This window comes from Sapajus apella, unplaced genomic scaffold (genome assembly GCF_009761245.1).
Source record: "Sapajus apella isolate SASKATOON/1434 unplaced genomic scaffold, GSC_monkey_1.0 scaffold183, whole genome shotgun sequence".
NCBI classification, from domain to species: domain Eukaryota; kingdom Metazoa; phylum Chordata; class Mammalia; order Primates; family Cebidae; genus Sapajus; species Sapajus apella.
Window position 1 is genome coordinate 1373958 of NW_022437123.1, and position 21520 is coordinate 1395477.

General features: G+C 39.0%; 1 protein-coding gene across 1 annotated transcript in view; it reads left to right on the top strand.

Moving 5' to 3' along the window:
• Positions 1 to 21520, top strand: part of OVCH1 (ovochymase 1) — an 89658-nt gene that overhangs the window by 43649 nt on the left and 24489 nt on the right. Inside the window, exons 12-16 of the mRNA XM_032268574.1 lie at positions 1026 to 1100; positions 2152 to 2332; positions 16764 to 16836; positions 17275 to 17470; positions 19947 to 20101. Coding sequence (XP_032124465.1) covers positions 1026 to 1100; positions 2152 to 2332; positions 16764 to 16836; positions 17275 to 17470; positions 19947 to 20101 — 680 coding nt within the window. The remainder of the gene's footprint in view (positions 1 to 1025; positions 1101 to 2151; positions 2333 to 16763; positions 16837 to 17274; positions 17471 to 19946; positions 20102 to 21520) is intronic.

The following is a 21520-nucleotide window of genomic DNA, read 5'->3' on the forward strand; positions in this document are numbered from 1 at the left end:
TATATATATATATATATATAGAGAGAGAGAGAGAGAGAGAGAGAGAGCGCATGCAAGAGAGGGGAGTTTATTAAGTATTAACTTACACAATCACAAAGTCCCACAATAGACTGTCTGCAAGCTGAGGAGCAAGGAGAGCCAGTCCCAGCCCTGAAACTGAAGAACCTGGAGTCCGATGTTAGAGTGCTGGAAGCATCCAGCATGGGAGAAAGATGTAGGCTGGGAAGCTAGGCTTGTCTATTTCATGCTTTTCTTCCTGCTTTATATTAGCTGAAAGCTGATTAGATTGTGCCCACCAGATTAAGGGTGGATCTGTCTTCCCCAGCTCACTGACTCAAATGTTAATCTCTTTTGGCAACACCCACACAGATACATCCAGGATTAATACTTTGTATCCCTCAATCCAATTGACACTCAATATTAACCTTCACAAGTATGATTTTCAGGATCCTAGCATGAGTGGTGAGGTAAATGGTAGAAGCCACTAGATGATAGAGAAATGTAAGAACAAGACCATATTGACTGTTAAAAATCACTTAGTACAATTTAAGACATGTAGATATTAGCTTGTGGGAAATTCAAATGGGGATATCTAAAAGTCTTAGGTCTAGGATTCAGGAAAGAGATTTAGATTGAAGAGAGAAATTTGGAAGTCATCTACATGTCGATGAATAAAAATAGAGTAATGAACATTACCTTGCCAATATCTTTTCAGGCTAAACAATGAGATCCTGAAAAAAAAAAAAAGACATAATGAAAACAGACAACCATCAATATATAAAGAAAACCATCAGATTAAGATCAGGAAGCCAAGGAAGGAAGAAGTGCTTAAAAGAGCCACATGTAACAGGGATATTAAGAGATATGCAAAAAATCACATTTCTGGGATCTGGTATATCTAGTGTATGAATGGTGATGTTAGTGAGATCTACAGTAAAATGGCTTTATGTTTTACCAGGGTAAGCAAGTGGGGTCAGTTAGTGTAGCTTCTCTAATTATTTTCAGTTAATTTTTTTTTCTTCTAGAGTCTTCAAACAAAACTGAACGAATGCCACCTCCCCAAACCAATCCTATATCGACTGCAAAAGCTATTCTGCATGGTGAGTTGATGGTATATTATTACTATCTGTTTAATCTTGTTTATTCATTAACTAGACATCTCCTTTGGAAGTTCTTATCTTATATTTGTTATAACACCACAGTGAAGAAGAAGAAGCCTTATATTTAGGTTTATAAAACTTCCGAAGTCCTATTTGGGTTTATAGTTAGACTTGTAAGTAGAGGGAAGAACAAATACACTTTATGTTAGGAAGAAAATGGTATAAAACAATCTTTTGTCCTCATCTATTTCTTTATAAACTTAATATCTAAAATGACTTCTAGGGTCAGTGTGGGACAAAGGGAGAAAGCAAAGGTTTTTTTGTTTCTTTTAAATTTGCACTGGCATCTTTTAATTTCCTTATGCTCTGTGGCATCTAGGTGAATACTATGATCCATCATTGTTCCACATGCATGGGTTGAATATGTTCAAGTTGATGGACTGGAATAGAAAGTTGCAAAAAGAGCTATTGGAGGAGAAAATACCTGCCTCTTGCTGGGGGGTTGGAGAAAGCTTCCTAGAGATTGACACTTGACCTGTGGGTCTTACCAATTCCTGATAAGAGAACAGCATTTAGATGCCCAAACAAATGTGATATGTTTGAGGATTGATACATGGATTCACACAGTGAGAACAAGAACTAAAACAAGATACAGTGAAGAACCTTATGTACTAGTTTAACAAACTTGAAATTTTCCTACTAGAATGTAAGTCCCATGAGGGTCCAGTATTTTTATCGTTTGTTCCATTCCACCAGTAAAATATCATCAATGTTTAAAACAGTGCCTAGCAAATAGCAAGCAGTAAATAAATATTTGCTAAATGAATAAATAAATTTTGTAGGCCGGTACCTAAAATTCTGATTGCCTAGCATGGTCACCTGGGCAGGCGTCTTAAAATCAGATTTTTCAGTGGTGAGTTTTGGGAGTCAGTATTGCTATAAAGCCCATCTGGTGTTTGAGAATCACTGCTGTTAACTATGGCAATCTATTAGAGGAATGTGTTCCAAATTACTGAAACCTTATGGGTTGTTGGTTTCATCTTTACTGTAGATGTCTGTGGCATCCCTCCATTTAGTTCCCAGTGGCTTTCCAGAAGAATAGCAGGAGGGGAAGAAGCCTGCCCCCACTGTTGGCCATGGCATGTGGGTCTGAGGTTTCTAGGTGATTACCAATGTGGAGGTGCCATCATCAACCCAGTGTGGATTCTGACTGCAGCCCACTGTGTGCAATCGTGAGTGAAACTGGTATTTTACCAACCAATGTAGCACATGCATTTATAAGCAATGCCTTAGGCTAACTACTAAGATCATCCAGACTATTCTAAAGTCAGAATCTTCTTTCAGTATTTATCCTGCATTGCCATCCAGCTTCTATTTAAAAACTGTCAGTGAAGAAAAGGTTCATCAAATCTTGACCGCTCATCCCATTTACAGAGATCTCTTATTATGTTGAGCTGAAATCTGCTTCCTGATTGCAGAAATCCATTGGTCTAATTGTACTGTAGTTCCAAAACCTAAGTTGGTTTCTTCTTTCACAAAATAGATATTCCTATATTTGAAGATTCCTCTCACATTTCTCTGTAGCTTAATCTTTAAGGTAAGTGCTCATAGTTTCACTGTTCTTAGTAATTCAGGTGCCTTGCCATGCAAGGCACCTTCCACTAGATTGTTTTAGGATTGTTCCTTTGAAAATATGGATCATCTCAATGGAAAACACAACAGAATAACCTACCAACTTGATTATTGCACGACTGAGGAACTAAAATTTTGGTTAATATTTAAATGTTCTTAAATAGTGAAGTATTTCATGATATGAAATAATATACATATTTGTGGTTTAAAGAATAGTTATTTATGTTAAATGAACATTTGTATTCCCAGCCTCCAGTTTAGGAAGAATCTTTATACTTACCTTTTAAGACCCCTTAGAATCCCTCTTAGAAAAAGTATGCTAAATTTACAAGGGAAAAAACTAACAAACCCATCAAAAAGTAGGCAAAGGATACGAACAGACACTCTCAAAAGGAAACATTTATGTGGCCAACAAACATATGAAAAAAAGCTCAACCTCACTGGTCATTAGAGATATGCAAATTAAAACCACAATGAGATACCATCTCACACCCGTTAGAATGGCAATTATTAAAAAGTCAGGAAACAATAAATGCTGGTGAGTCTGTGGAGACATAGGAATGCTTTTACACTGTTGGCGGGAATGTAAATTAGTTCAAACATTGTGGAAGACAGTGTGGTGATTCCTCAAGGACCTAGAATCAGAAATATAATTTGACTCAGCAATCCCATTACTGGGTATATACCCAAAGGATTATAAATCATTCTACTATAAAGACACATGCACACATATGTTTATTGAAGCACTATTTACAATAGCAAAGATTTGGAACCAACCCAAATGCCCATCAACGATAGATTGGACAGAGAAAATGTGGCACATATACACCGTGGAATACTCTGAAGCCATAAAAAAAGGTTGAGTTCATGTCCTTTGCAGAGACATGGGAAGCTGGAAGACATCATTCTCAGCCAACAAACACAGGAACAGAAAAACCAAACACCACATGTTCTCACTCATAAGTGTGAGCTGAACAGTGAGAATATATGGACATAGGGAGAGGAACATCACATATCAGGACACAGGAAAGGGAACAACACAGCAGGTAGGGGAAAAGGGGAGAGAGCACATTAGGACAAATACCTAAGGGAGGTTGGGCTTAAAACCTAGATGACTGGTTGATAGGTGCAGCAAATCACCATGACACATATATACCTATGTAACAAACCTGCACATTCTGCACATGTATCCCAGAACTTAAATTTTTAAAAAAATCAAAAGAGAAAAAAAATACTATGCTAAATTTCTTAAGTAATGTATTCATAATACCTTTGTTTTTGGGGAATTTTAACATGTATGTATCCCTTAAGTAGTATATCATTTGTTTTTTCTTGATTTTGATTATGTAACAGAATTGCAGTTTATATTCTTGCATCTTTATCCTCAACAACTTGTGTAGATTAAGCCATGTGGCTGTGTGTAACTGTAATTTGTTTTTGATTCAGACTAGTTAAAGCAATCCCTTGTGGGTAGGTTCTGGGCACTGGTATTTCTGAAAAGCTTCCCAAATGATTCTAATGTGCCGAGGGTCAGGAAGCACTCTGTCTCCCCGACCCCATCTTATTTTGGGAACGGGTCTCTCTCTGTCACAGACTGGAGTGCAGTGGCATGATCATAGCTCAGTCTAGCCTTAACCTTCCACCTCAGCCTTCTGAGCAGCTGGGACTAAAGAACCAAGCAACCATGCCCCCCTAATTTTTTTTTTTTTTTTTTTTTTTTTTTTAGACATGGGGTCTTGCTATGTTGTGCAGACTGGTCTTATACACTTGGGCTCAAGCAATCCTCTCACCTTGGCCCCCTAAGTACTGGGACTGCAAGCATGACTCACTGTGCCCTGCTTCCCTAACCCCTTCTTGACCATTTAGTTCCCTGCCTGCTCCCAGGAGGCTGGCTTCATGGGCCTTTCTGCTGCTTAGACATGCTGAGCTTATTCCTGTCTCAAGGTCATGGTAGTTGCTGCTTCAGGACAGCTCGTTATGTTTAGTTGCCAAGTTTCCTCAGGCTCTTCTTGGCTGTAAGCTTCTAAGACTATTCTTGATCGTTTTGAGGAGACTTTATCTGATTGTTTGTAGACTGTCCCTCAGTTTAGTTTATCTGAGATTTTTGTCAAGGTTTTACAAGGGTGATGGATTTTGGGGAGGAAGAACACAGAGGTAGCATACTATTTTTCTCATATATCAAGGGTATATACAGTCAACATGACTTATCTCTGATGTTAACCTTGACCATCTGGCTGAGGTAGCGTTTACCAGTTTCTCTAATGTAAAGTTACATTTTCCCCCTTTCCATATTTACTCTTGGGAAACAAGTCAGTAAAGGTGGCCCACATTGAAATTGTTCTATCTTTGGCCATCATGAGTTCTTCCAGAACTTGAGATCAGTGTTTGGCTTCTGTGTCTCTTTGACACACCCTCATCCTTTTGTCACACTGCAAGTTATTCCAGGTCTGTCTTGTATATTTCCTTGTTATACTTAGTTCTAGCACCAGCCACTTTTCCAAGGAGCCATGGTTCATTTTATTGGAGAATGTTATGATAAATCATGATCTGATGCTGGGTATACTAGTTGCTAGTAGCACATTATTAGTTCTAGGCTTTTTCAGAAGACAGAGCTAGAAGATATAGGTATGTATACTATCCCATGTATATAAATATATCTATCTGTATCTATATTAAGCTAAATATGAGTTCATATGATATTTTCAACTCTAATTCAGTACCACCTGGTTTTGTCTAGGCCTTCTCCCCTTTACAAAAAAAAACTTATTTTTGTAGATATCTCAGGAGTAGCTGATTAATTTGAGAAGATTAATGTATTAGAAAAGAAAATATTAGTATTGAGTACAGAGACACAGAAAAAGTTTTGATAGATTCCCTTTTCAAATTATATGGTCTATTCTGAAATTTATGTGATGAGCCATGACACCTTGCAGCAAGATATAGAACGTAACAAAACTATTTTTCCCAAGATAGATATTCAACTTGATGAATCAATTGAAATTAATAAACAGCTGTAAATGTTTGAGAGACACATGTTAGTCACAAAAATGATTTGTATTTAATTTCATTTTTGACTTCTTAATTTCTTTAAAAATATGTATTATAATAGTAATGTTTTTGGGGAAAAAAAGGCAGTTAGAGAAGGTTATCAAGCCAGAGCTTAAACTACCCTCTCCATTTTCCTATCATACTCTTTTTCTCTAGAAGTCATCAAGAATGGTTTGTCTGATTTTTCACTAATATTTAAACATACATGCATATATCTTTATAGTATTTGTATATATCACATATAGGGTTTTTTTTGCATATAACATTATGTCTTACATTTATACTGGTATGGTGAATGTCTGTGTGCCACATTTTTTAACTCTTCACAGTTGCCTAATTTATTTGACCAGTGAAATGTCTTTTTAAATCTAATCCTTGAAGTGTGTGGATCTTTACATCAGGAGTGTGCTAATATGCCAGTGTAACAAAAGCCCCATGTCCCATGTGTGCCCTGCCTTTATGGGGACTCTTCATCTGACTTCTTCACAAACTCATTTCTCCCTGGCTCATCTTCATCAACCTTGTAGACATCTAGGATTCTACTCTCTGTTGAAGGGGTTTTCCAAGTATCCAAATCTATTGGAAAGTGGAGTTTTCCATGTGGAAAAAGGCAGTTTAGGGAAATATGCAAAACCTGGGAGCTGAGATAGACTTCATTTTTGCTGAATGTCAACAAATGCCACACAAGCCGACATTGTTGGGTGGTACTCCAAAGACAATCAGGAGAGTTGACTTCATACCACCTCCCAGATAGCTTCCCTGGCACCGGTTGACCCTAGTATTAATTCTCAAACTACAGCATATTCCAGAATCACCTGGAGAGTTTCTGATTTTATTTTATTTTTATTTTATTTTTTTATTGCATTTTAGGTTTTGGGGTACACATGAAGAACATGAAAGATTGTTGCATAGGTACACACGTGGCAGTGTGATTTGCTGCCTTGCTCCCCTTCACCTATATCTGGCATTTCTCCTCAAGCTATCACTCCCCAACTCCCCACCCCCTGCTGTCCCTCCCCTATTTCCCCTCAGCAGACCCCAGTGTGTAGTGCTCCCCTCCCTATGTCCATGTATTCTCATTGTTCAACACCGAACTATGAGTGAGAACATACGGTGTTTGATGTTCTGTTCTTGTGTCAGTTTGCTGAGAATAATGGTTTTCAGGTTCATCCATGTTCATCCTCCCTACAAAGGACATGAACTCATCGTTTTTGATGGCTGCATAATATTCCATGGTGTATATGTGCCACATTTTCCCTATCCAGTCTATCATCGATGGGTATTTGGGTTGGCTCCAGGTCTCTACTATTGTAAACTATGCTACAATGAACATTCGTGTGCATGTGTCCTTACAGTAGAATGATTTATAATCCTTTGGATATATACCCAGTAATGGGATTGCTGAGTCAAATGGAATTTCTATTTCTAGGTCCTTGAGGAATCGCCACACTGTCTTCCACAATCGTTGAACTAATTTACACTCCCACCAACAGTGTAAAAGTGTTCCTATTTCTCCACATCCTCTCGAGCATCTGTTGTCTCCAGATTTTTTAAAAAATTTTATTGCATTTTAGGTTTTGGGGTACATGTGAAGAACATGAAAGATTGTTGCATAGGCACACACGTGGCAGTGTGAGCTGCTGCCTTCCTCCCCATCACCCACATCTAGCACTTCTCCCTGTGCTATCTCTCCCCAACTCCCCTCCCCCTGATGTTGCTCCCCTATTTCCCCCCAACAGACTTCAGTGTGTAGTGCTCCCCTCCCTGTGTCCATGTTTTCTCATTGTTCAACACTGAACTATGAGTGAGAACATGCGGTGTTTGATTTTCTGCTCTTGTGTCAGTTTGCTGAGAATGATGGTTTCCAGGTTCATCCATGTCCCTACAAAGGACCCAAACTCATCGTTTTTGATGGCTGCATAATATTCCATGGTGTATATGTGCCACATTTTCCCTGTCCAGTCTATCATCGATGGGCATTTGGGTTGGTTCCAAGTCTTTGCTATTGTAAACAGTGCTACAATGAACATTCGTGTGCACGTGTCCTTATAGTACAACGATTTATAATCCTTTGGATATATACCCAGTAATGGGATTGCTGAGTCAAATGGAATTTCTATTTCTAGGACCTTGAGGAATTGCCACACTGTCTTCCACAATGGTTGAACTAATTTACAATCCCACCAACAGTGTAAAAGTGTTCCTATTTCTCCACATCCTCTCCAGCATCTGTTGTCTCCAGATTTTTTAATGACTGCCATTCTAACTGGCGTGAGATGGTATCTCCATGTAGTTTTGATTTGCATTTCTCTAATGACCAGTGATGATGAGCATTTTTTCACATGTTTGTTGGCCTCATGTATGTCTTCTTTTGTAAAGTGTTTGTTCATATCCTTCGCCCACTTTTGAATGGGCTTGTATTTTTCTTGTAAATCTTTTTTAGTTCTTTGTAAATTTTGGATATCAGCCCTTTGTCAGATGGGTGAACTGCAAAAATTTTTTCCCATTCTGTAGGTTGCAGATTCACTCTAATGATTGTTTCTTTTGCTGTGCAGAGACTGTGGAGTTTGATTAGGTCCCATTTGTCTATTTTGGCTTTTGTTGCCAATGCTTTTGGTGTTTTGGTCATGAAATCCTTGCCTACACCTACGTCCTGAATGGTTTTGCCTAGATTTACTTCTAGGGTTTTTATGGTGTTAGGTCTTGTGTTTAAGTCTTTAATCCATCTGGAGTTAATTTTAGTGTAAGGTGTCAGGAAGGGGTCCAGTTTCTGCTCTCTGTGCATGGCTAACCATTTTCCCAACACCATTTATTAAACAGGGAATCCTTTCCCCATTGCTTGTTTTTGTCAGGTTTGTCAAAGATCGGATGGTAGTAGACATGTTGTGTTGCCTCCAAAGCCTCTGTTCTGTTCCATTGGTGTATATCTGTTTTGGTACCAGTACCATGCTGTTTTGATTACTGTAGACTTGTTGTAAAGTTTGAAGTCCGGTAGCATGATGCCTTCCGCTTTGCTCTTTTTGCTTAGAATTGGCTTGGCTATGCGAGCTCTCTTTTGGTTCCATATGAAGTTTAAGGTGGTTTTTTCCAATTCTGTGAAGAAGGTCATTGGTAGCTCGATGGGGATAGCATTGAATCCATAAATTACTTTGGGCAGTATGGCCATTTTCATGATAATTGATTCTTCCTGACCATGAACATGGAATGTTTCTCCATCTGTTTGTGTACTCTCTTATTTCGTTGAGCAGTGGCTTGTAGTTCTCCTTGAAGAGGTTCTTCACGTTCCTTGTTAGTTGTATTCCTAGGTATTTTTTTCTCTTTGTGGCAATTGTGAATGGAAGTTTGTTCTTGATTTGGTTCTCTTTAAGTCTGTTACTGGTGTATAGGAATGCATGTGATGTTTGCACATTGATTTTGTATCCTGAGACTTTGCTGAAGTTGCTTATCAGTTTCAGGAGATTTGGGGCTGAGAGGATGGGTCTTCTAGATATACAATCATGTTGTCTGCAAATAGAGACAGTTTGACTTCCTCCTTTCCTATTTGAATACCCTTTATTTCTTTTACTTGCCTGATTGCTCTGGCTAGAACTTCCAGTACTACATTGAATAGGAGTGGTGAGAGAGGGCATCCTTGTCTAGTGCCAGATTTCAAAGGGAATGCTGGAAGCATCCAGTTTTTGCCCAATCAGTATGATATTGGCTGTTGGTTTGTCGTAAATAGCTTTTATTATTTTGAGATGCATTCCATCAATACCTAGTTTATTGAGGGTTTTTAGCATAAAGGGCTGTTGAATTTTGTCAAAGGCCTTCTCTGCATCACTTGAGATAATCATGTGGTTTTTGTCTTTGGTTCTGCTTATGTGATGCATTACATTTATAGACTTGTACATGTTGAACCAGCCTTGCATGCCCGGAATGAAGCCTACTTGATTGTGATGAATAAGCTTTTTGATATGCTGTTGCGATCGGCTTGCCAGTATTTCATTGAAGATTTTTGCATCTATGTTCATCATGGATATTGGCCTGAAGTTTTCTTTTCTCATTGAGTCTCTGCCAGGTTTTGGTATCAGGATGATCTTGGTCTCATAAAATGATTTGGGAAGTATATTCCCTCTTTTTGGATTATTTGGAATAGTTTCAGAAGGAATGGTACCAGCTCCTCTTTATATGTCTGGTAGAATTCGGCTGTGAACCCGTCTGGACCTGTGCTTTTTTTGGGTGGTAAGCTCTTAATTGCTGCCTCAACCTCAGACCTTGTTATGGGCCTATTCAGGGTTTCAACTTCTTCCTGGTTTAGGCTTGGCAGGAGGCAAGTGTCCAGGAGTTTATCCATTTCTTCCAGGTTTACTGGTTTATGTGCATAGAGTTGTTTGTAATAATCTCTGATGATGGTTTGCATTTCTGTGGAATCTGTGGTGATATCCCCTTTATTATTTTTTATTGCATCTATTTGGTTATTTTCTCTTTTTTATTAATCTGTCTAGTGGTCTAGTTTGTAGATCTTTTCAAAAAACCAGCTCCTGAATGTATCGATTTTTGAAGGGTTTTTTTGTGTCTCTATCTCTTTCAGTTCTGCTCTGATCTTAGTTATTTCTGTCTTCTGCTAGCTTTTGAGTTTTTTGATCTTGCTTCTCTAGCTCTTTCAATTTTGACAATAGTGTGTCAATTTTTGATCTCTCTTTGCTTCTCATGTGGGCACTTATTGCTATATATTTTCTGCTAGAGACTGCTTTAAATGTGTCCCAGAGATTCTGGTATGTTGTGTCTTCATTCTCGGTTTCGAAGAACATCTTTATTTCTGCCTTCATTTCACTGTTTATCTACTCAACATTCAGGAGCCACTTGTTCAGTTTCCATGAAGCAGTGCGGTTCTATGTTAGTTTCTGCATACTGAGTTCTAACTTAATTGCACTGTGGTCTGAGAGACTGTTTGTTATGAATTCCATTCTTTTGTATTTGCTGAGGAGTGATTTACTCCCAATTATGTGGTTAATTTTAGAGTAGGCGTGATGTGATGCTGAGAAGAATGTATATTCTGAGGATTTTGGGTGGAGAGTTCTGTAAATGTCTATTAGGTTTGCTTGTTCCAGGTCTGAGTTCAAGTCCTGGATATCCTTGTTCATTTTTTGTCTAGTTGATCTGTCTAATATTGACAACAGGGTGTTAAAGTCTCCCACTATTATTGTGTGGGAGTCTAAGTCTCTTTGTAAGTCATTAAGAACTTGCCTTATGTATCTGGGTGCTCCTGTATTGGGTGCGTATATATTTAGGATCGTTAGCTCTTCTTGTTGCATTGATCCTTTTACCATTACGTAATGTCCTTCTTTGTCTCTTTTGATTTATGTTGCTTTAAAGCTTATTTTATCAGAGACAAGAATTACAACTCTTGCTTTTTTTTTGCTCTCCATTGGCTTGGTAAATCTTCTTCCATTCCTTCATTTTGAGCCTTTGTGTATCTTTGCATGTGAGATGGGTTTCCTGGATACAGCACACCAATGGCTTTTGGCTTTTTATTCAATTTGCCAGTCTGTGTCTTTTGATTGGGGCATTTAGTCCATTTACATTTAGGGTTAATATTGTTATGTGTGAATTTGATACTGCCATTTTGATGCTATCTGGCTGTTTTGCCCATTAGTTGATGCAGCTTCTTCATTTTGTTGATACTCTTTACCATTTGGTATGTTTTTGGAGTGACTCGTTCTGGTTGTTTCTTTATATGTGTAGAGCCTCTTTCAGGAGCTCTTGTAAAGCAGGCCTGGTGGTGATGAAATTTCTGAGTACTTGTTTGTTCACAAACGATTTTATATTTCCTTCACTTATGAAGCTTAGTTTGGCTGGATATGAAATTGTGGGTTGAAAGTTCTTTTCTTTAAGGTTGTTGAATATTGGCCCCCATTCTCTTCTGGCTTGTAGGGTTTCTGCTGAGAGATCTGCTGTGAGTCTGTTGGGCTTCCCTTTGTGGGTAACCCGACCTTTCTCTCTGGCTGCCCTTGGCATTTTCTCTTTCATTTGAACCCTGGTGAATCTGATGATTATATGCCTTGGGGTTGCTCTTCTTGAGGAATATCTTTGTGGTGTTCTCTGTGTTTCCTGGACTTGAATATTGGCCTGCCTTGCTAGGTTGGGGAAGTTTTCCTGGATAATATACTGAAGAATATTTTCCAGCTTGGATTCATTCTCTTCGTCACACTAAGGCACACCTATCAAACGTACATTAGGTCTTTTCAAATTGTCCCACATTTCTTGGATACTTTGTTCATTCCTTTTTACCCTTTTTTCTCTAATCTTGCCTTCTTGTTTTATTTCATTGAGTTGATCTTCGACCTCTGATATCCTTTCTTCTGCTTGGTCAATTCGGCTGTTGAAACTTGTGCATGGTTTGGGAAGTTCTCGTGTTGTGTTTTTCAGCTCCATCAATTCACTTATATTCCTTTCTATTTTGTCCATTCTCGTTAGCATTTTGTCAAATCTTTTTTCAAGTTCTTAGTTTCTTTGCATTGCATTAGAACATGTTGTTTTAGCTCACAGAAGTTTCTTATTACTCACCTTCTGAAGCATGATTCTGTCATTTCATCACACTCATTCTCCATCCAGCCTTGTTCCCTTGCTGGTGAGGAGTTGTGATCTCTTGTAGGAGGAGAGGTGTTCTGGTTTTCGGTGTTTTCATCCTTTTTGTGCTGGTTTCTTCCCATCTTTGTGGATTTATCCACCTGTTGTCTTTGTAGTTGCTGACTTTCAGATTGGGTCTCTGAGTGGATGTCCAGTTTGTTGATGATGAAGTGATTTCTGTTTCTTAGTTTTCCTTCTAACATTCTGGCCCCTCTGCTGTAGGACTGCTGAGGTCCACTCCAGTCCCTGCTTGCCTGGGGATCACCTGCAGCAATTACAGAACAGTAAGGGTTGCTACCAGTTACTTCTTCTGCTTTGTCCCAGAAGGATACCTGCCAAATGTCAGTCTGATCTCTCCTTTATGAGGTGACTCTTAGGATATACGGGGGTCAGGAAGCTGCTTGAGGAGACACTCTGTCTTTTATAGGAGCTCAAATGCTGAGCTGTGAGCTCTATTGTTCATTCAGAGCTGCTAGGCAGGTACATTTAAGTCTGCTGCAGCAGAACTCATAAACTCCCCCCTTTTTTTTTCCCCAGGTGCTCTGTCCCAGGGAGTTAGGGCTTTATTTATGAGTTTCCGTTGTGCTGCTGCCTTTTTTTTCAGGACTTTCCTGCCCAGCATTGAGGCAGCCTAGTCACTGTCTGCCTGCAGAGGCTTTGCTGAGCTGCTGTGGGCTCTGCCCAGCTGCCATGTGAACTTCCCTGCAGTCCTGTTTATATGGGTGTAGTTAGAACTGCCTTGGCAATGGTGGCCCACCACTGCAATCGCAGACTCTCTCTGTAATGGCAGGTTGCCTCAGCAATGGCGGGGTGCCTCAGCAATGGCGGACTACCTCCGTAGTGGTGGAGTGCCTTGGTAATGGCGGACGCCCCTCCCCCACAGAGCTGGACTGTCCTGGGTTCAGCTGTGCTTCCTGTGAAACTCTCAACCCAGGGCATTTCCAATTGCTGTTTTTTTTGGTTTTTTTTGTGGGGGTGGGACCAGCCAGGACTGATCGCCTGGCTCCCTGCCTCAGAGCCTTTTTTTTTTTTTTTTAGTTGAATGGTCGACTCTCTCCCAGGTGTTCCAGTTGCCTGTTGAAAAGGTGCCAGGATCTGTGTGATTTCCTGTGCAGGGACTCACTGCACCCACTGAAACAGCGGCACTGAGATTCGTGGCGCTTTCTTTTCCCGGGAATCTCCTTGCCTGGCTCCCTGTTTCAGTCCCCTTTTTAATCAGATGAATGGGCAACTCTGCCTTCCTGGAGTTCCAATCGCCAGCTAAAAGGGCACCTGGTCCAGTGTATTTTGTATGGATAAACTGCCGCTCAGGAAAGCAGCTGTGCTGGCCAAAACAGCTGCGCCAGCAAAAACAGTCATGCTGGCGATCCATGGGGCTCCTCCACCTGGGAATCTCCTGGTCTGTGGGCAATAAAAATCTGTCTGGAAATGTGCCATCCACTCACCCTCTGCACATTCACTGGGACCTGCAATCCTGAGCTGTTCCTGGTCGGCCATCTTTGATCTAATCTCGAGTTTCTGATTCTTTAAGTCTGGCGCAGGGCCTGAGAAATTCCTGGTGGTGGTGTTCCACACTTAGGAAAATCTGATGTTCTTATCTTGTTAATTCCACATAGGTTTTTGTGCTCACTGGGACTTTTAACTTACTTTAGGAAACCAAGCTCATTCTGCAGTTATTACATATCTCTTTCTAAAACTTAAATCAGCTACTTAAACTTCAGTGACTCTTTCTCTAACAAAGTCAGGTGGCTCTTATTCCATGGCAGTGAGTGACACATGCCCCATTGTTGGGTTGGAGATAAGAACTTAAGACTATAAAAGATGAAATTTTATATGGGAGAGGTGGGAAGAAAAGGTAAAGAAATCTATCATTTGATACCTTAAGCTATTTTCCCACTGTTGTAAAAATCTCAAGCTTTGTGGTGTCATAAAGTGTATGTGGCTTTGTCATGGTTCTCCATTAAACTGAAGGATATTTGATGACTGTACATGTAAAACATTACAAGAAACTGTGGTCTACATTATCAACCCTACCATCATTTTTGTAACTTCATTGCATTGTATACATTCCCTTTTATATAAAGATGTGGAGTAGATTTAAGAAGTAAGTTTCTTCACTATGAAGTAATTATTTAGAGGGTGACTTTGAAAAAGTTTAATCCTTCCATTGGCATGCATAGCAGGTAATAAGAATGATAATGGCTACCATTATGGAGTCATTACCATCTACCAGGTACTTGCCAAGCACTTCACTTGAGTTAGCTCCCTTAATAAAGGCATATTGAAACACATGAGTAAGTCAAACCCATCATGCAAGGAATTGAAATGAGCATGGTTATGACTCGGGAGAAGGTGCCTACATGTATTAAAAATCTTTACCTAAATTTTCTCTGGTCCTTGGGAGCAAGTTGCAGTCTTTTTTTTTTCCCCTCTTGTGCTCAATCACCCTGTTTTTGAGGTCTCTTTTCTCTACACTATGGTTCTCAACTTATTTTGGGGGAAATATCTTGAGCAGAATACAATGGGAAAAGAGTGTCTACCCCTTTCTGTTCAAAATTCATTTTTATCCCTTCCTGTCTGAACAAAAACTCCATGGAATCAACACCAACAAGCTCTGTGGGGAAAAAAGAAAAGCCTGCTCCCTTCACTCTGCTGGAAGCTGGAGGATGGTAGGCCCCTGTGTAGTAATGCATAGAATTCTAGCTTTTTTCCTCCTTTCTCTGGATATTAGGCTCAGAGAGTATACTGTATCTCTATGTGAATATGGACAGTTAGCATTTACCAACATGTATCTGTCTACTTTCCCTTGTTTAAAAAAAGAAAAAAAAAAAACTTTAAAAAAATGGGGCTATAGAAGGTCAGCAAAGGGTGAGTTTGAGATGCTTGGGTGGGTTAAGTGCGCATTTTGACAACATGGCTTTTCTTTTGGTGTGTTTAATTGTGATGTTTGACAGATATCCTTGCAGTTTAATATGACACTTTTAAAATAAATTCTCTCCTAATGATGACTTGAGCCCTGCCACTCAATCAGCAGAACCTGGGGGATCTTATTTGGAATTGACATTCTCTATTCAAATTTTGTTCCTGTTCATTTTTAAATATTTTTTTTTTGTTTCACTGGAAAGGAAAGATGATGCTCAGTTTTAAATATTGAAAGTGTACAAGTTGCTTTGTTACAATAAAACTAAATGTGTACACACACACACACAAAACTTTACCTTTGAAAAAGGTATACTGAAATATAATTTCAGTAACTTTACATTTCCTGAAGAAACAGTCTTAAAAAAAAATGGAATAATTAGTCTCCAAGTAGAAGTGATGGTATATTGGTGGCAGTAGAGGGTTTCTTCCCTCAGACACTTTTTCAGCTAGAGATCTTGATATGGTAAATTAATCGATAATTTATTCAAACTTTTAAACATCATTTTGAAGTATATCAAGTATACAGAACTTTTTACAAAATGAACACCCATGTAACCAACACCCAGTTCGAGAAACAAAATACTTGTACCCAACAGCCACTCTTGTGCCTCTTCCAGTCACCACTCCCCTAAAAGTAATCAGCATTCTGATTTCTAATGCAATAGTTGAGTTTTGCCAATTTTTAAACTGATAAATCCTTTTTAACTTTGGTTTCATAATTCTGATTTAATAAAAGATATAAATCTGAGACATGACCCAGTGAGATCATAATCTGGCAATTTTGAGCAGTGAAATATAGACCAGAAGCTACTTTGTCACAGACATAATTCTTTTTAATGTGTTCATAACATCACTGTGAAATTAAAATAAGCTTTATTTTCATTTAAAGCATATTTCATTAAAATATTTTTGTTTTCATTTTTCCTCCTCAACCTAAAAAAGCCTTTGCTGATATTTGGTAAGGTCTCCAATGACACTTTATGGCCAAAAGAAAGGGGCAGGATACATGATTGAGAGCTCCTCCTTACATAGATCAGAAAGCACGATGTGGCTTCCCTGGTAGGGAGATTGCAGAGGCAATCGAACAGGGGACTGTTGCCTTGCTGAACTGAATGGTCCATGTTAGTAGGACCAGATGTTGGTAGGGTGGTTTCCCCATGCTATTCTCATGATAGTGAGTTCTCAAAAGATCTGATGGTTAAAAAGTATGTGGCTTCCTTTGCTCTCTCTCTCTGTCTCCTGCTTTGCTGTGATAAGACATGCTTGCTTCCCCTTTGCCTTCAGCCATGATTGTAAGTTTCCTGAGGCCTCCCCAGCCATGTGGAACGGTGAGTCAATTAAACCTCTTTTCTTCATAAATTACCCAGTCTCAGGTAGTCCTTTATAGCAGTGTGAGAACCAACTAATACAAACGGTTTTCATGTCAAATTTTTTCTGTTCTTCTGTCTCCAGGAAGAATAATCCATTCTCCTGGACTATTATTGCTGGGGACCATGACAGAACCCTGAAGGAATCAACTGAGCAGGTAAAAAGAATGTTTTTATAGGTCATTCTGCCTGTACTCTAAGTGTCCTCACATGCCAAGCAATACCTTTAGCTAAAATATGTAATTAGTTAATCTCCCAGGACCCTTTTACACTTATCATTTTTATCCACATTTAAAGATGCAACTGGAGATTACACTTTCACTTGAGAATTACACAAAGTAGGTCAGAATTGCAAATTTACGCCCATGGACACAGGTTTCCAAAGCTTTGTTTCTCCAGTGCCACCATTATCCAGAAGGTGGTTCAAAGCCTCCTGCAAATTATAAATCAGGATTGCTCTTTTACAATACAAAGTCTTCTTTGTTGCTGATGTATGTAACTGCAGAGATTTAGAATTATTTTGTACCATCAACAAGGAAGTAGCTGGGTTCTTTGACTTTCTCATCTTGGAATTTGCTTGCTTGCCACTGATGCAGGTGAGAAGAGCCAAACACATAATAGTGCATGAAGACTTCAACATACTAAGTTATGACTCTGACATTGCCCTAGTACAGCTAAGCTCTCCTCTAGAGTACAACTCGGCAGTGAGGCCAATATGTCTCCCAGACAGCACAGAGCCTCCGTTTTCCTCCAAGATCTGTGCTGTCACCGGTTGGGGAAGCATCAGCAGAGGTAAGCATTTTTTGTCGCCCAAACATTAATGCCAGTTACTTTTGAAACTACGTCATGTAAATAATATTAAGCAGCATCCGCTTCATCCCCTCTTCTTTCTAGAAGATAGAGACAATGTTTTATGTAGCTATAATAGATAAGCAAATAAATTGAGAATGAGTTGTTTAAAACTTTTCCTTCAGGGTAACTTGGATTATAAGTAGGCCAGATTAGTGGTCGACAAACCTTTATTGTAATGGGCCAGATAATAATCCTTTTAGGCTTTGCAGGTTATCTGGTCTCTGTCACAACTATTCAACTCTACTGTTACAGCATAAAGCAGCCATTGGCAATATGTAACAGAATGGGTTCCAATAGAACTTTATAAATAAAATTTCATTGTCGTGAAATATCATTCTTTGGATTTTTAAAATGTATAAACCATTCTTATTTCATGGATTGTGCCTGTGTTTGGGGGTGGCACAGAATTTATCCACTGGCTGTCGTGTGCTCACCCCTGGCTATGGTATAGAATTCTTAAAGGCTTAGTAAAACACTGAAAGATATGAATGGTTGACATTTGTCTTTTGCTTCTTATACCATATAAGATTATTTTCTTTATATATTTTCTTTCTATATGTCATGTATTTGGAATCTGTGAGCTTGAATGGGGAGGGAATTTATATTTGACTGCTTACAGTGTTGATATTCATAGCTTACTGTGCTATGTGAAGCCAAATAACGCTTTCATAAAAACCTTCACACCCAACAGATGAGGAGCTTTTATCATCCCCATTTTACAAATGAGAAGGTTGCAACCCAAAGATTTAAGTAACTTGCTAAGATCCCGTAACTAACAAATATCGAAGCGAGGATTTAAGATCAGCACATAATCACATAATTTATAATTATGTAATTATAAATCACATGATTTAAAATCAGCTTATAATCATTCCTTAATAGCTTTTCATTATATTTACAATCAAATCTGAACTCCTTAGCCTAGCTTGGAAAGCTCTGTGTGATTGGGCCTCTCCACTTACCTCTACCACATAATTTCCCTCTTCTGTTCTTCTGGTTAACCTTCAAATACCGTAGCTTTTCTTCTTTCTCCTTAACACCAAGCTTGTTTTGCTTTCTGAAGTTCCCCATTTTGTGTCCTCCTACTTGGAACATGCTTATTACAATCTTGTCACAGCTGCCTGCTTTTGATCCAAAATATCACTTCCTTTCTTGGCCCACGCTGCTGCAGGAGGATGGGCCTCCCATTGCATTCTGCACTACGTGGTTTTATCCTATCATTGCATGTTAATGTACTTGGCATGATTTCATGCAGTCATCTTCTACATTCGCCCACTAGACTGAGAGCCTCTTGGAGGCTGTCATTGGCCACTCTCTTCCCAGGGCTAGAAGCATACATGCCATTCAGTAAACATTGTTTGGCTTACTGGTTTCAAAGCCCTTGAATAAATGTGCCTGCTCTCTAACATCTTTGACTTTTATTAATTCCATGACTACCAGGCAACTGAGAGGTGGTTAGTCTTATAAAAGATGGATTTATTCTTTCCAACTAGGAGAGGAAATGAATGTTAATTTTTTGGGATATGGTCAGCCACACTAAGGGAGATGGTCCCCGAGAAGAGGAGTTTTAGTATATTAAGAAGAATGTGAGATTTAGATTTGAACTTAGGCTTGAGCCTAGTTCTGTCCCGTAAGAGCTGTGAGATCAAATTTTCAGAGGTCTGGCTTTTTCATATGTGAGATCACTGTGATTAACCTGACCTCACATATGAAAAATGTTGTTGTATTACTATATTAGGTTAGAATAAAATTATTCATAAATATTAAGGTACTATATAAATTTAAAGTACTTGTTATTAATACTGCCCTAAAAGGTATAGGGCTATAAAATATTAAACTTAAAAAAATTGGCCATAAATCTAAAATGATAGAATGGTCATGAAAACTACATGTTAACACAGGCCTGCCTAAGGATCAATTATGAAAAGGAATTATTTCATGTAAATTGCAGGTGCAATTAGGCTTCAATGATGGTAGAAGAAAAACAGGATTATGATTTTTGTGTATATTAGGAAATCATAAGTAAGCAAGTATTTATTTATGTAAATATATAACCATATATTTATAATTGTATGTCATATATAGCACCAATTCATATCTTGCTGAATTTCTCTTCCTGAATTCTTATGCAGAAATATTTGATATATTAACATTTAAATTGAAAATAAGCTAGAAAAAAAGTGTTTCTGGTTTTATTGTCCTGCCAATGGCCTCTCTTTACAAAAATAACAAATCTGGAAATGAAGACATGTTACATAAAACACTTGTGTTTTTTAAATTAAGTATGCTACATCAGCTCAAGCCAAACTGAATGACTGCAGTTATGCTGGGACAGAGCTAAGTCTGAACTTAAATACATTTCTAACATCCCTTGCTGCTTACTTCACTGAGCTCTCTCTGAATGTTGCTTCATTAGATGGTGGCCTAGCAAGTCGCCTACAGCAGATTCGAGTGCATGTGTTAGAAAGCAAGGTCTGTGAATACACTTACTATTCTGCGCATCCAGGAGGGATCACAGAGAAGATGATCTGTGCTGGCTTTGCCACATCTGGAGAGAAAGATTTCTGTCAGGTGAGAGGATTTTGGTTTTATACAGGAAGGCAGAAAATTGCCGTCTGCTGGAGAGTGTCTGTAGACTTGAGAAACCACTGCCAAAGCCACCAACTTGTCCTGTACTTCAAATATCACATCCCTGCGTGAAGACCAGTGGGACAACAGAAAGCATAAGTGAATTAACCCAAATTTGCTGAGATGTCAGAGACTGGCCAGAAGCAGCTGTAAAGCGAGAAAGGAGAAAGGACAGTGGCTTCATAGAGGAGCTGGCGAGAAGGTAGGAAATGGCAGAGCCTGTAAGCAGGACTGAGCGAGGTAAGATGTGTTCAGGTATAATTAAGGCTTTGAGAAAAGGAAAAAGAGATAAAAGTTCTAAACTTATGTGTCCTACTTATGACTTAAAAGTTTTATCAGGTTAAAATATCATTAATCTCTGTACTCTCTTAATTTTCCACCACAAATTAAAATAATCACAAAGATGTCCATTGAATAAGCTTGATAATGGCAAGTTCCTAATCAACTAAGAACAAGAATAGGAATGAACAGATTGTAGAATGCCAGCTTTAATGTTCACAAAGTCAATGGAGGAATGTGTCTTTAGATATACAAACAAGCTAAGAGTTTCTAACACTCTGTGTGCCTACCTCTCATCCCTGGTTTGAATTTGGGGCTACCCACCTAAGGGAAAGTTTGGGTCCATAGGGCAGCCAAAACCCCCCAGACTTATCACTCCCATTGTTCTGGGGTAGAGAGGAAAGAAAGAACAAATCTTTAGTTTCTGCAGCTCTTCAGTAGTTTTCCCCATCAATCAGTCAAGAAACATGAAGCAATAAGTTTCACCTCCATGAGGGAGAAACAACTGTGCATTAATCTAGGTGGATGTCCTTCCATGTGCAAATATGAGAGAGTGGATGATGTCCCCTTTAACATGGAATATAAGTTTATTGTCATTAACCCCTTTTATGGTGTCAAGCATTGCTTACATTCTGTTTTAATTTTGAATATCTTCATCTGCATTCCACAGAAGCAGTCCCTGAGACAAGGATTCAGGTACAATGGTGTGTTTTAGGAATCATAGATAATCACTGGTAGGAAAGAGAGGAGAGGGTACAGGGAAAGGAAGGCAGCCCATCTATGATGCATTATTAAGCCGTCTGCAATAGAGAGAGCCTAAAGCTTAATCCTACAGGAAACTCAGGGCAGTGATGCCAAGTACACGTGTTCGATTTATCTATCTGAGGGGCGAGGGAGCTGGGATATTTAGGTACTTCCTTCCCTGGAGCCATAGTTTGAGGGCTGCTGTGGGAGGGGCAGATAATCCCTTAGGATTTCCCATACTTTAGGGTTGCCTCATGGGTGAAGTTGAGAACAGGGAAGATCGTAGGCACAGAGCCAGCACATGGGCTGGAAGATCTGAGGAATATAGGAGGCCCACTC